The 13,717-nt window shown below is 42.6% G+C and overlaps 1 protein-coding gene across 5 annotated transcripts in view; it reads left to right on the plus strand.

Annotated features, from left to right (window-relative positions):
- Positions 1-13,717, plus strand: part of LOC145978219 (G protein-activated inward rectifier potassium channel 3-like) — a 258,518-nt gene that overhangs the window by 183,349 nt on the left and 61,452 nt on the right. For all 5 annotated transcript variants that reach the window (XM_083110679.1, XM_083110678.1, XM_083110682.1 and 2 more), the window contains exons 2-3: positions 1,438-2,492; positions 5,039-5,197. In XM_083110679.1, coding sequence (XP_082966805.1) covers positions 1,438-2,492; positions 5,039-5,184 — 1,201 coding nt within the window. In that variant the 3' untranslated portion in view covers positions 5,185-5,197. The remainder of the gene's footprint in view (positions 1-1,437; positions 2,493-5,038; positions 5,198-13,717) is intronic.

The following is a 13,717-nucleotide window of genomic DNA, read 5'->3' on the forward strand; positions in this document are numbered from 1 at the left end:
TTTCCTGAAACGTAATGGACCAATATATCCATTTTCAAGTTGTTATTCATAATTTACAAAACAAATCTATGCCTTGGAAATTGAAATGTCGATATTCTTCTACAGGTATTAGGTCTTGGATATTTGTGACACATTATGATTTTTTTCTCTTTAAGATGAGCTGTTTCTGCTTCCCTCCGGAGGCGGCGCCACTGAATGTACTCTGTAAATGTATTACCCGTTACTATATTTGGATTATTACAAGAAGATTACATGGTCATTGTCGATGTTTAATTCTGATTGATGGCATCAGAAGTTAGGGCCCGCATCGTGTACAGAGAACCTTCGATGTCAAGGTATTAACTTTTTGGACGCTTATGTACCAACTTGCAGCAATTTCTTCTATTACTCGTCTTTCTTCTGCGGATAAGATTTCAGTATGCTTGAAGATTCAAAGAACTTGGCGGCCTAATACAGTTCAATGAGTTTTACTCAATACACCTTCAAAGCAAGACCTACCTGAAGGCGTCGTCGCCTTGTAATGAAGGGTCCCGGATTCGATACCCAGTGGAGGCACATAGTGGTTCGGATCCCACTTTAATCTGTAGATCCAGTCCAGATTAGCCTATGTGTGCATAAAATGGACTTAAAACAACAAATCAAACAAACAAACAAACCTTCAAACTAAATACGAGGGACAGTCAAATCAAAAGCTTAATTGGTTTTCGTTTTGGATCTAGTAGATTTCTGCATGTAAAGTTGCACACGTTTGCTGCATTTTAGTATATATCTATTGCTGATCCACAAATATTTCAAGTCTTGACTTAGTGCCTGTATATCTCAGGAAGAAGAATCTTTTGGATGCACGTGCAGTCAATTAGGACCCATTGGAAAGGTCTTTCCACCCATCTGCCTGCGAACTGAAGCCATTGTCGTACTTCTCCCTCCATTAGTAAACTTGCTGGCATGGCAATCATGAATAGAGATATTGAATTTTAATTTGCCAGATAATTTCTATAAGTTTTAGGCTTCCAGAGGGCAAGAAACCACTGATCTTCACTGGTGCAAGCGTGTGAAGGAGGTGCCATCTTTAAAAATGATGAAAATGGTGTTGTGAAGCTCACTTGCACCCTTGAGGTCGTTTTGTAAATAGCAGTTGATACCTGATGTAAATTTGACAGTCTGTCATGTAATTTTTATCTGACTTTTAAGGCTATTATTTGACTCACCCTCGTATTTACCATTCTTACCTACGTTCCTGCTAACTTTTTTTGTTTACGTTTGCCAGAAAGTTTAACCAAACGTGCTTTGTTAATTCAAACAAATTATTTCTTCTCTCTGTCTGTAGTGAAGAGTGAGTGTCTGTCTATCCTTTCGTTACATACGCATACATCCATTTCATCCAATCTAAAAGTCAACTGTTTTTAGGATTAAGAAACTTCCTTTCTTCTCTTCCAGGTACAGCAAGACTCGGTTCAGTTCCCGTCGAATGAGGAAGCGGGTGGTGTTCAAGAATGGTGATTGCAATGTGGTACAGGGCAACGTGGCGAAGAGGAGACGACGCTACCTGCAGGACATATTCACGACCCTTGTGGACATCCAGTGGCGGTGGACGCTCCTCGTGTTCGCCCTCAACTTCCTCCTCAGCTGGCTTGGCTTCGCGGTCATCTGGTGGCTCATCGTCTTCACCCACGGAGACCTCAAGGAGGAGCACCTGCCTCAAAACCAGGAGGAAAGCGGATGGACTCCCTGCGTCATGGAGATCAACAGCTTCGCCTCCTGCTTCCTCTTCAGCGTGGAGACCCAGCACACGATCGGGTACGGGTCGCGGCACACCACGGAGGAGTGCCCGGAAGCAATCTTCGTCATGTGTCTTCAGAGCATCACCGGGGTCATGATCCAGGCCTTCATGGTCGGGATCGTGTTCGCCAAGCTGTCCAGGCCGAAGAAGAGGACCCAGACGCTCCTGTTCAGCAGGAACGCCGTCATCTGCCAAAGAGACGGTCAACTTTGCCTCATGTTCCGAGTGGGCGACATGCGGAAGTCGCACATCATAGAGGCTCACGTCAGAGCACAGCTCATCCGCCGAAAGGTCTCTAGGGAAGGGGAGCTGCTACCTTACCACCAGCACGAGCTCAAGATTGGAATCGACGGTGAGGAGGACCGCATCTTCTTCATCTGGCCGACGACCATAGTCCACAAGATAGACGAGAAGAGTCCGCTGTACGCCATGTCGGCGGCGGAGATGATCAGGGAAAGGTTCGAGATCGTCGTCATCCTGGAAGGTGTGATAGAGTCGACGGGTATGACCACTCAGGCGCGGTCCTCCTACTTGCCGAGCGAGATCCTCTGGGGACACAGGTTCGAGACCCTGGTGGCGTTCAAGAAAGACAGCGGCGAGTATGAGGTGAACTACAGCCTCTTCAATAACACGTACGAGGTCGACACGCCGCTCTGCAGTGGGAAGGACCTCGATGAGCTACGGAAACTCCAAGGGGACCCGCAGCTCATAGGTAAGAACCTCTTCTCATTCCTCTGCCTTTTTTTTTTTTAGCATAGAGAAGTACCTAGTCTTACCATAAATACTGTCACAAAGTTTTAAGTAAATTGACACAAAATGCTGAGAGATATTGTAATATCCTAATAACATTACTGAAATGGATGCATGACAAATCAAAATCACAAATCATTATTCAAAATGGCCACCCGTAGCATGCACACATTCCGTAAGTCTTTGTGGCCACGCATCAATTGAATTACGCAACACATCGACTGGAAAATGAGAACTGCCTTCAGAAGAGACCGACCACTGTAAACTTTCAATATTGGGATATCTCTTCTTGCAAGCCATCTCCTGAAGCTTGGACCACAATTTGTAGTCCAAAGGGTATAGGTCCGGACTTTCAGAAGGCCAATCCGAAGTGGAAATTAAGTCTGGTACATTTGCCTCCAGCCATTGCTGTGTTGTTCGGGCCTCATATATGTTGGGGCTGAATCCTGCCCATAGAAGAGAGTGTTGTTGACATTCTTGACTAGTCTCTCAAGCACTGTCTGCTGGTACACTTTGGCTGATGTTTTTACCCCTTTTTCACAGAAATGGAGCGTGCCCTCATAGCAAATGTTCCAGACTTCATTTCCACTTCAGATTGGCCTTCTGCAAGTCCGGACCTATACCCTTTGGACTACAAATTGTGGTCCAAGCTTCAGGAGATGGCTTGCAAGAAGAGATATCCCAATATTGAAAGTTTACAGTGGTCGGTCTCTTCTGAAGGCAGTTCTCATTTTCCAGTCGATGTGTTGCGTAATTCAATTGATGCGTGGCCACAAAGACTTACGGAATGTGTGCATGCTAAGGGCGGCCATTATGAATATTGATTTGTGATTTTGATTTGTCATGCATCCATTTCAGTAATGTTATTAGGATATTAAAATATCTCTCAGCATTTTGTGTCAATTTACTTAAAACTTTGTGACAGTATTTATGGTAAGACTAGGTACATTCGTGTTGAACCTAATGCACCGGTCTCTTCTACACATAGGATTGTTTCGTAGAATATACATTCCATTAACCATGGTAGAGCAAAATTATTTTCGTAACATTCCTAGTTGTTCTGCATTTGCAGCTTAGGAACGAGTCAGAAATCCCAAAGCATCCAATCAACAAGTGAGGCGCTGACGTCATCTCAACTCGGCACCTATCGCTAACACTCTTGCTCACGCTCTACTCCGTTGGTAAAGGCTCGCTTCGTGCGATCGGCTGGGGATATTACGAGAATATTTTGACTTTGATTTTATCATGCAAGTTTTCGCTTACCACGTTAGGAACGGCAATTTTCTCATTCTCTGCAACCCCGCAAACTTTCGCCGTCCTCTTTCAATTTGTATTTAATTTACTTATTTATTGTTATTCAGCGTCACCTGTTAGCCACGTTTGGCTATTCGCGGCGACGAGGATGATTGAATTTGATGAATTCTTCATGGATTTGGTGATGATGAAGAATCATTTGCCGCCTCATTAAATGAATATTTGGTTACCACCATGGGTGTATATAAAGGGAGGGGTTAACAGCTCCAAAACCCTTCCCATTGGTTTCGTAATCATTTTGCACTAATTGTATAATCAAATAAACAACGTGCTAAAATCAATCGAGACACTATATTGGTTGAAAAGGTTTAGAAATATATGTTACTTACTTAACTGTAACAAAATTAAATAAAAGAATGTTGTTAAGTTAAATAAAATAATGTTGTTCGAGGAACCTTTGGGACGAAGGTTAAAATGGTAATTATGAAATCTCTCTATATATAAAAACGGATGTATGTGTGTGTATGTTTGTTCCGGCATAACTCTCGAACGTCTGGAGCGATTTCAACCAAACTTGGTACGCGTATCACTTGCAATCTGGAAAGAAATACTGTGGGGGTAAGACACCCCTGGCACCCCTAGAGGTGGGGTGGGAAGAGGTGACATGTAAAAATAATCGAGAACCATCGATATTAAATCCCGCACAAAGAGACATCCGTGACTCTATGCAATCCTCACAACGATAGTGTTTCTCGGGTTGTCTAACGTTCAGGCTGTGTTGCGAATGGAATCCATAGTTTTCGTGACACTCCCAATGCGGTTCAACTCCAAGTTCACCTGTCTGCATGGGGGGGGGGGGGTGAAAGGGGTGAAAAATAAAATGGCACAAATGACCTAGATTAGTGTCGAATCCATAGTTTTCGGAGTCGCTAAGCTAATTGGTGACGTTCACGCCGGGTAATCAGCTAGTATTTTATAGTGTATCCCGCAGAACACAGTTAAGTAATATCCACCGTTACAATTCCAGCCCCTCCGGGAAACAAATCTGCGTTCGCCAGTGGTTGCAACAATTTGTCTGTTATTTTAACACCACAGAGGTTAAACATTGACCAAAATATGACGTAGACCTCCTGGGACCACTCTTTGTTGCGGCTGTAACACCATTTCGCAGTGTAGGATATTGTAATGTTTACGGTATGTTCGAACAGAACACTAACGCTTTCTAATGCGTACTTGTTGTTTTTCTAATTGCAGAGAGGATATTGGCGCCAAAGTTTCCAGCGATCCGTGCAGCTGTGGACGCCCTCGATCTGACGAGCGTCACCTCCACCACGCCGTCCGCCGAGGATACCACCGTCGTCTCTCCCATCGACCTTCCAGGGCCGGAGTCCCGCATATAGACTCTCATCTCAGGTAAGTCTCGTTGTTCCCTCGCTATCTATATCTAAGTGTCTTCGATACCTTTGACACATGTCCATTTATGTCCACGCGTTCACTTCGTTAACGTCGAAGAACTGAAGAAAGCCACCACCACGAACGTGGGTGGGGATAAATAGCGGGCGAGTTGTTTTCGCCCAATCACACTCAACCTTCAGCCAATGGGCGCAGCTGTCATTCTGCTCGTCTACTCCACGTGGAGTCTCAGTCGCATGACTGCGGATACGCTGTTGCCGTACTTTGCAACTTCAATGTGGAGAGCGTGGGAAGGTGCTTGTGCGCGGAGGGACAAGGTGGCGTAGAGTAGATGTGTGGAAACACTGTGCGTTGAATGTGATTGTTGCAGCTGGTTGGCGCGCTCCGTGGACTTCAAAGCCAGCCGGTCGTTAACGTAGGTAGCGCGTCGACTATACCTTCAGTCCCTCGCCTCGTAAAAAGAGGTATCGGGGTTTACACCCCGTGGAGGTACGTAGTGGTTCGGATCTCACTTTAAACTGTAGGTCCAGTTCCGATTAGTCTTATCTGTGCATAAAGTATGGGCGCATCTAGTGGGGGCAAAAATCAGGAAATTAGTTGCTCAATATATATATATATATATATATATATATATATATATATATATAATGTATATTAATATCGTTTCAATGATAAAATTTGTAAATATTAAAAAAAATCTTTTCTTACGGTACTTGTCCCCCATGGCATAAAATGGACTTATAAGAAGCCTTGACTGTGATGAAATTTGTCTTTGAAAGAGACTGCATATTTAGACAATTACTTTACAAAACCAGAGCATATGAACTATAAAATGAAACAAAACTAAACTCCATCGCGCAACAGCCCCTCTGAGGGCCAGGGTCTGACAAAGAGCTTTTCGTTGGGTAACGCTAGGTCGGCGCGTCAAATTCCATCGCCTCTGTTTTCTGGCTTTCTTTTCAAGTCGCTCACGAGAACTAACCATTTGACCACGAGCGTTCTGAGTTATATACTAATCAGATCTGTTAAAATAATAACAAAAAATGGCAGAATTTTGTACAAAATCACATGCTAGTTACATATTTATTGAATCGGTAAAGTTATAGGTACACATGACCGATACACCGTTATGCCTGCATCGGACACTTCTAACGTGTCAAAATAACGGACATATTTTTAAAATTTCCCTGCAGAAATACATATATGAAGATTACTTTTTAATAACGGATGCGGACACCGAAAACTACGTATCTCCTAGCGCCGACTTGAAACTTCCGAAGCAAGGACAACAGTGAAAATCAACGGCCATTTCTGAAATTTGGAGGTAGCCTAACAGTGTTGCATTAATAATTTCTTTTTTTTGTTTGTTTGTTTGTTTTTGTTTTGTGCGCACAGAAGTTGCGATGATTTGGTGACGGTCAGACGGTATTTACGTATTTTTCGCGTTTGACGAGTACCTTATCGTTGAAGCTCATTGTTTAAAAATACCGTTCTTGACCTTGTGTGGCACGTGTGTAACGATACCAGGCATGCAAATATAATCTTTACACGAAAAAGTGGAAATAATCAACGAGTACAATAAACTTGGAGATATGTTTTTCAAAATCGTACATTAGAACTGAATATGGATATCTTAACATGCATGATACATTTCGTTCGCTAAACCCAGAAGAAATTCAAATCGTTTAAATACATACATTTTGTTGCGCAAATCGAGATTTTATAGCATTGAAAGTTTATTTCCGAATGGTGAACACTTCTCAGTTAGGGACATTTTCACTTTCCTCATTGGTGCACGTTATAGATAAGTTTCGCTGTATTTACATATTATCGCATGTTCACGCATTGTACATTTTAAACAATAAATTGCTGCATATGACCAGAGATTTCATAATTTATTTTACTTCGTTTTTCTGCCGATTTTGGCTAATCGCGAAGATATGGATGAATGGTGGTAAGTTGAAGCTGATGAAAGAATGATCACAAACACTCGTAGACAGGATTCACAGAGGATTATTCTGGTTGTAGATCCGGACGCCAGAGCCTCGTTAGTCTGCAAAATGCAGTCCAGGGAAGAGAGGTTACATATGGATGTCTCCAAAAAGAAGGGGGGTTACTTATAGAGACGAACCCCCCTGTGACGTCCATACCTCTTACCCTCCTTCCCTTTTCAAATGTCTTATATTATCCATGCGAACACTGGCAGGTCAATGAAATTGAGGAAAACAAGCGGAAAATGTGTAGAGGGCCGGTGTAGACACGGAGAAGCCCCAAGTGTCACTGTCGACGTCTGTAGCTCTGCCAAATCCATCCTCGGCCCTCCTGCCTCCAGCGTGTTTATTGCTCTTGTGAGCGCTCGCAGGCCGAGGGTGAAATTTGGAAAGTGGCGGAGAAAGTGTGAAGGCCACAGGCTTCCATTATATCCTCCAGCAAGGATTTTGCAAGAGTGCCCAGTGGCGGATCAACAAACTTCTCTGACTGGGGCGATTTTTATTTTTCTACGAGGGTCGTTTAAGAAATAATGCACAGTGGGGCAACAGTGCAGAGTGGATGGTGCAATCAGAGTCAAAGTTCGCCAGTTCCAGTTGTGGAAGAAGCACGTGTATTCATCAGTTCCCTAGTGTACGCCAGTTGGAAGTGACGAGTGCTAGAAATGGTATCTGCAAGCGGTTGAAGACCAAACTTCGTCCATCGAACGTTGAAAAGTTTACGTGGCAAAACCCATCAGAAACTCACAGTGCTTTTCGTGAAGTTTGCGGTGAACAGTGGACCGTAGACTTTGAACCGTAGTTGAAGTCGCAGTCAGACGAGTGAAGAAGTCCCATCATGCCCACAACCAAAAATTTCGACAAACACAAGAAAAGGTGAAGCAAATGGTCATCTTTTCGTATGATCACAAAGAAATCACCACGACTGTTTTGCTAAGCAATTATGAGTAGGAAGTATTGATCCACCGGCCATACAGTGCAGACATGAGTCCAACAGACTTCGACTTATTCCCCATGAAAGTGCCCATGCGTGGGCAACGTCTTTCCTCCCTGGAAGATTTTTCTGCAGCGGTACCAGAGTCATCCGCAGACTGAACAATAGTGGTACCTTAACTGGCAAAGCAAATCTTCCGAGACGTTGGGATACGGTTATTGAGAAGCAGGGCGACTTCATTGAAGGACTGCAAGAAGATACTGCCTAGCATACAGTAAACGTAAGAAAAACAATAGTGTGCATTTATGAATTGACCTTCGTAGCTGTTGTTAGGGAAGGTATTGAGGTGAGATAAGGTCTTGCCTGGTTGTAAACGTCTTTCTCGTTCTCGTCTCGCTGTCGAATGGCACGTCTAAGTCTTGTTTCCAGTCTCAGATATTTATAATACAATCCATAGAGCCTATTAGACTGTCACCGCACACGCTTTAACAGTGTATAGAGGCCATAAAAGAAAATACATTTTCTTAACATTTTTTTTTTTGTTCGACGCCTTTCGAAAGTGATTTCTTTATTTAAATTATTTATTGATAATCTTTGCCTTTTAGAGGGTGGAAACGTTACGTTTATTGTGTCTTATTTTACAATAAATTTTGCCCACGTCAACATTTTAATGTTTGATTGATTTATTTTATTTTACTGCACTTTCTTGCCACTTCTGGCTAATTGCGAAGATGAGAATGAATTGTGATAAGACGAAATGAATGACAATCACAAAGACACATGGACAGCACACAACAAGAGCGCCACAGAGATTACACTAACTGTAAGTCCAGGCGCCACAACCTCACTAGCCTGCAATATACAGTCCAAGGTGTACTACGTGGAAGTACACCCCTGATGATTTCGAGCAATGCCTCCCATGAGGCACTGGGGGCACGGACCGGCCCTGTCGAAGGAGGTTGTTAAAGATACAAGAATTTTAAATAAATTTAATTCCGGTCCAGGAGAGAAAATCAGCAAAAATGGGTACTGGACCGTAAAGAACCCTTTTATCTGTAAAGTATTTAAATTCGGTCCATGAACCTTTTTTTCCGGATGAATTTAAATACGGTTCAGGCACCTTTCTTTCCGGATCAGGTTAAATAAGGTCAAGTTCCGTATTGAACTGAAACAATACGCAACTTGGACCGAATTTAAATTGTGCGAGATAAAAGATTCCGGTCCTGTTGCGGAACCCAATAGAATTTATAAGTTCCTGCAGGCAGGATGCGAAATCCTTGGGGGGACAGGGGGGATTTCCCCCACCAACAATCTTGACCTCAAAAATCCCCTCCAAAGAGTCCCGGGTTCGAATCCCGGTCGGGCTTGGTTGTTTGTGAATGTCCATTCATCAATTTCATCATTTCATCACTCATCCCCATCTTCGCAAATTAGCCAAGAGGCACAAAACGCGAAGTAAAATAAATTAAATCAATCAATGAATCAAAAATCCCTCCCACCAAAAATTTTTCGGGGGGAGAGTTTTTCTTGTAACAACAAAATATAAGCAATTAGTATTTACTTCTTCTGTACTTTACTAAGGATAATATCGAAAACACACAGAATAGTGAGCGCAGAACGCTTTCTCTCTTTTTCAAGTGATTATTACTCTGTCTACACCAATAACAATATGCGTGCAATAAAAGAAGAATGCAAGTCAACATAATTATAAATTATAATAGTTTTGTATTCATACAAAAACTAAACAAAAGCTTGTACATAACAAAACTATTTCGTATTTTTTTTATTGATTGGATTTGTTAAGTCCACTTTATGCACAGTAAGGCTAATCGGGACTGGACCTACAGTTTGAAGTGGAATCCGAACCACTATGTGCCTCTATTTCGTAATTTATTGACATCTTTAACCAGTTAGTAAAGGAATTAATTTGCTACTTTACACATATCTCATATATATAAAAGTAACTAATTACTTTGTGTATTTAATAATAATGTTTTTCTTAAATATTATTATATTTAGTAATTAATTGACTTTTATATTTAATAACATTATAAATATCCATATCATAATAATTTATGTATGCATATGTGTGTGTGTGTGTGTGTGTGTGTGTGTGGGTGTGTGTGTGTGTGTATATATATATATATATATATATATATATATATATATATATATATATATAGACACACGTATATGTAGATTAAGATGATCTTCCATCCCACCAGTCTTCAATGATTTCGCCTGAACCTTGAACAACCCTGCCTCTAAGTCCAAAGGCTACGCTGGGGTAAATTATCTTGTGTAAATAGATTATAAACGTAAATGTAAGTTTTCAGCTCCTGCCGACAGGAACCTTGTGGGACGAAATGCAAATGAGGAAATCAAAGCAGTGCCGACGCCCACATCCTCTCCTCAATGACGAGATGACTTTAAACCCAACCCTTTCTCAGAAGAGATAGAATCCGCCAACTATATTTAGTGGCGTTCTCCCTCTGACGTCAGTGCCCACGGTAGAAGGGGGGACACCCGCTTCGTCACGAGGAATAATTTCGTGGGCGCTCGCCCAACTTTTCTTCCCGTTACTATTATTAACACGTGGCGGAACGACACTACATTAAGATTTGTGTTTGTGGAACATAATTATTTCGCCAGAGGAAAAAGGGGGGGGGGGGTGATTTGTTTCTGGTCGAGGGTAAATTTCCACACGTTCCTCCTATGTCGGCATTTTATCATTACCCACTCATTTATTTTATCTCAATAATCGTCAATGACGTCATTGTCGATTGGGTAAACAGAATAGACATACATAAAGCGGACGACTGAAATGTACACTCACCGGCAAGAAAAATGGGTAGTAGAAGTTGTCAATTTGATATTAAAATCGACTTGTCGCCGTAAAGTTAGGCAACACACACAAACGCCTTGCAGAGAAGCAAATTCTGTATTTCGGAGTCTGTGTCCCATTATTATTGCCGTTGACTGTACTACTATTCAGAATTGAACCTAGGAAGGAGTTTTAACCACAGATGGGCTAATCGGGACTGGACCTACAGTTTAAAGTGGGATCCAAACCATTATATGTCCCCATAGGCCATGGAGAGATGAGCACCTCTGATGTTTCAATAAATTTATTATTTCAATTCCACGATAAACTATGAAAAAGTATACACAACGCAAATATTATGATCATTTTCTAATATCCAAAACAAATCCTATTTATGTCCATTGTTTGATATACAGAATTGCATGTGTTTTGGATATCACATTTTGGACAAGATCTGGAAAACCAGAATTGGATGTGTTTTGGATATCCAGTGATTGTCCCTTCACCAATCTCATTTTACCACCATTCATCTTCATTTTCGCGATTAGCCAAAAGTAGGGGAAACGGGATATAAAAAAACTAAATCGATCAGTCAACCATCGTCGAGATAAGCCCAAAGTGGCCGAAACGCGACGTTAAGTGACAAAAATGCAAAGACAAAAGTCGATACAATGCAGAAGAATGTTTTCCGGGTTCGAATCCCGGCCTGGGCATGGGTATTCGTTGTGAGTATTCCTTCACCACTTTCGTCATATCATATCTCATCCTCATCGTCGCGATTAGCCAAAAGAGGCAGAAAAGCGACGCTAAATAAAAAAATGAAATCAGAAGAGTGTTCTCATCTTGGTTCGATTCTCAGTGCGAGCACCATTTCGCAGCGTCCCCTCGTCACTTACAACTGCATTAGTTAAGCGTGCAGAGTGCAGCGTGACGAGCTTCTAGCTGACGGTGCTTGCGGACGGAAGCCAGCGTCAAAGGAGCCTCGCGTGCGAAGTTTAATCGCGGAGGTCCTTGCCTTGGCTCGGAAGCCAAGTTTTGACGTTTCCCGATAGCTCTTTCGTCAGCAACCGCTCATCTCCTCTTCTCCGTTGAAATATGGCGACCTTCTTCCCCATCACCTGTGGAATATCAAAGATCATCTTTCCAGGCCAACCAAGCTGCAGCCGGGGCCAAGTTCAGCCGATTGTCTTTTGTCTCTGCCTCGGGGCACGTGCGTCTCCGGGGGCGTCGCAGCTGCAGCTGTTAAGGTGTGGCCCCCCTCTCCCCCGCTGGGACTTCCGCGCCTGCTCGCTCAAATGTAAACAGATGTTAGGTTCTTCTAACGTGATGATGGAAAGTGTACTTTAATGCTAAGATACGCCAAGAACTTTGTTGATTTCATTTGATTTTTGTTATTTAACGTAGCTTTTTTGCCGCTTTTGGCTAATCGGGGCGAGAGAATGAGTGATGATATGTTGATATCGATCAAGGGACAACTTAGTTTTTTTGTCGTTTCCTGGGTTCGAATCCCGACCTGGTCATGGATATGAGTGTCTCTTGGTCAATTTCAACATATCATTCATCCTGCTCGCCGCGATCAGCCAAAAGAGGCAGAAAAGTGACGCTATTTTTTTTAAAAAAAAATCCGTTTTTATGGTTGAGTTTGTTTGGAAGTCCACAGAAAGGCTAATCGGGACTGGGGCTACTGTTAAAGTGGGATCTGAACCACTATGTTCCTCCAACAGATATCGAACCCGGGATCCCTCGATTACAAGGTGACTAAGTTAACACAGCGCCACAGGGGACTTCCCCTTTTGGGAATAGAGCCTAGGGTTCCTTGAACAAGACATTATAAAAGATATCTCCACGTGGAGATGTTCTGTGCAATCGAGTCCCGATAATTACAATAGGAGGTGGACGAGACTGAGACACCTCGAATTACAAACACAGACTACAGAATAACCGAGGGAAAATGTGGAGAGGAGAAAGAAAAAAAAACAATATGACAAAAACCACAGTTGTGAAAAGTTGGCTATGTATTATGAACATTGTACCTGCGATGCCCAGTACAGTAGTTACGAAGAAATACTTCAACAATATTGAAGTTATTGTTTAAAGAAATGGTAAAATGTGTTGCTTCAGGACGTTGCTCGTTTCCGTTCAGAAACCCACTTATCAGAGGTAAACTAGAATTTATTTTTGTCTCGGATTATTTAGACTCTTAAATAATAATAATCCGTGGCTCGGCAGCCCTGGAAGGGCCTTGGCCTATCTCCCGACTGCCAGTCTCCCTCCCACAATCCTACCTAGAGGTATGGAGTTCTTCAACCGGTAATGGGGTGACGTTGGGTCAGCACGTCGAACCCTCAGGATATTTCCGAGACCGGATTACGCTACTCATTCGTAGCTCCCCAATTTCCTCACGATGAAGTGTTGCCACCGGTCCTATACACAGGCCGGAAACCCAGAGACTGAACCCAGGCGGATTCGAACCCATGTCGCCCCACAGTCAAGAGTCCAAAGCACAGCGTCTTAGACCGCACGGCTACGGAGGAGGACTCTAGTGCAGTGGTTCTCAAACTACGGTACGCGTACCCGCAGGGGTACATAAACGACTTCAAGGAGTACGCGATCAGCTCGGTAGAGAAATGTCCAGAATACCCACAGGACAACATTTAACCTGCAAGTGTGTAGAGAATAATACTTCATTGTTTCAGACACCATAGCTTTAACACTCAACAGGAAAATATGGCTGATTTTGTCACTGACACTCTTATCTTTATTCATATGTTTTG

Source organism: Lepisma saccharinum, chromosome 24 (assembly GCF_977018435.1).
Source record: "Lepisma saccharinum chromosome 24, izLepSacc3.1, whole genome shotgun sequence".
In the NCBI taxonomy this organism is placed as follows: domain Eukaryota; kingdom Metazoa; phylum Arthropoda; class Insecta; order Zygentoma; family Lepismatidae; genus Lepisma; species Lepisma saccharinum.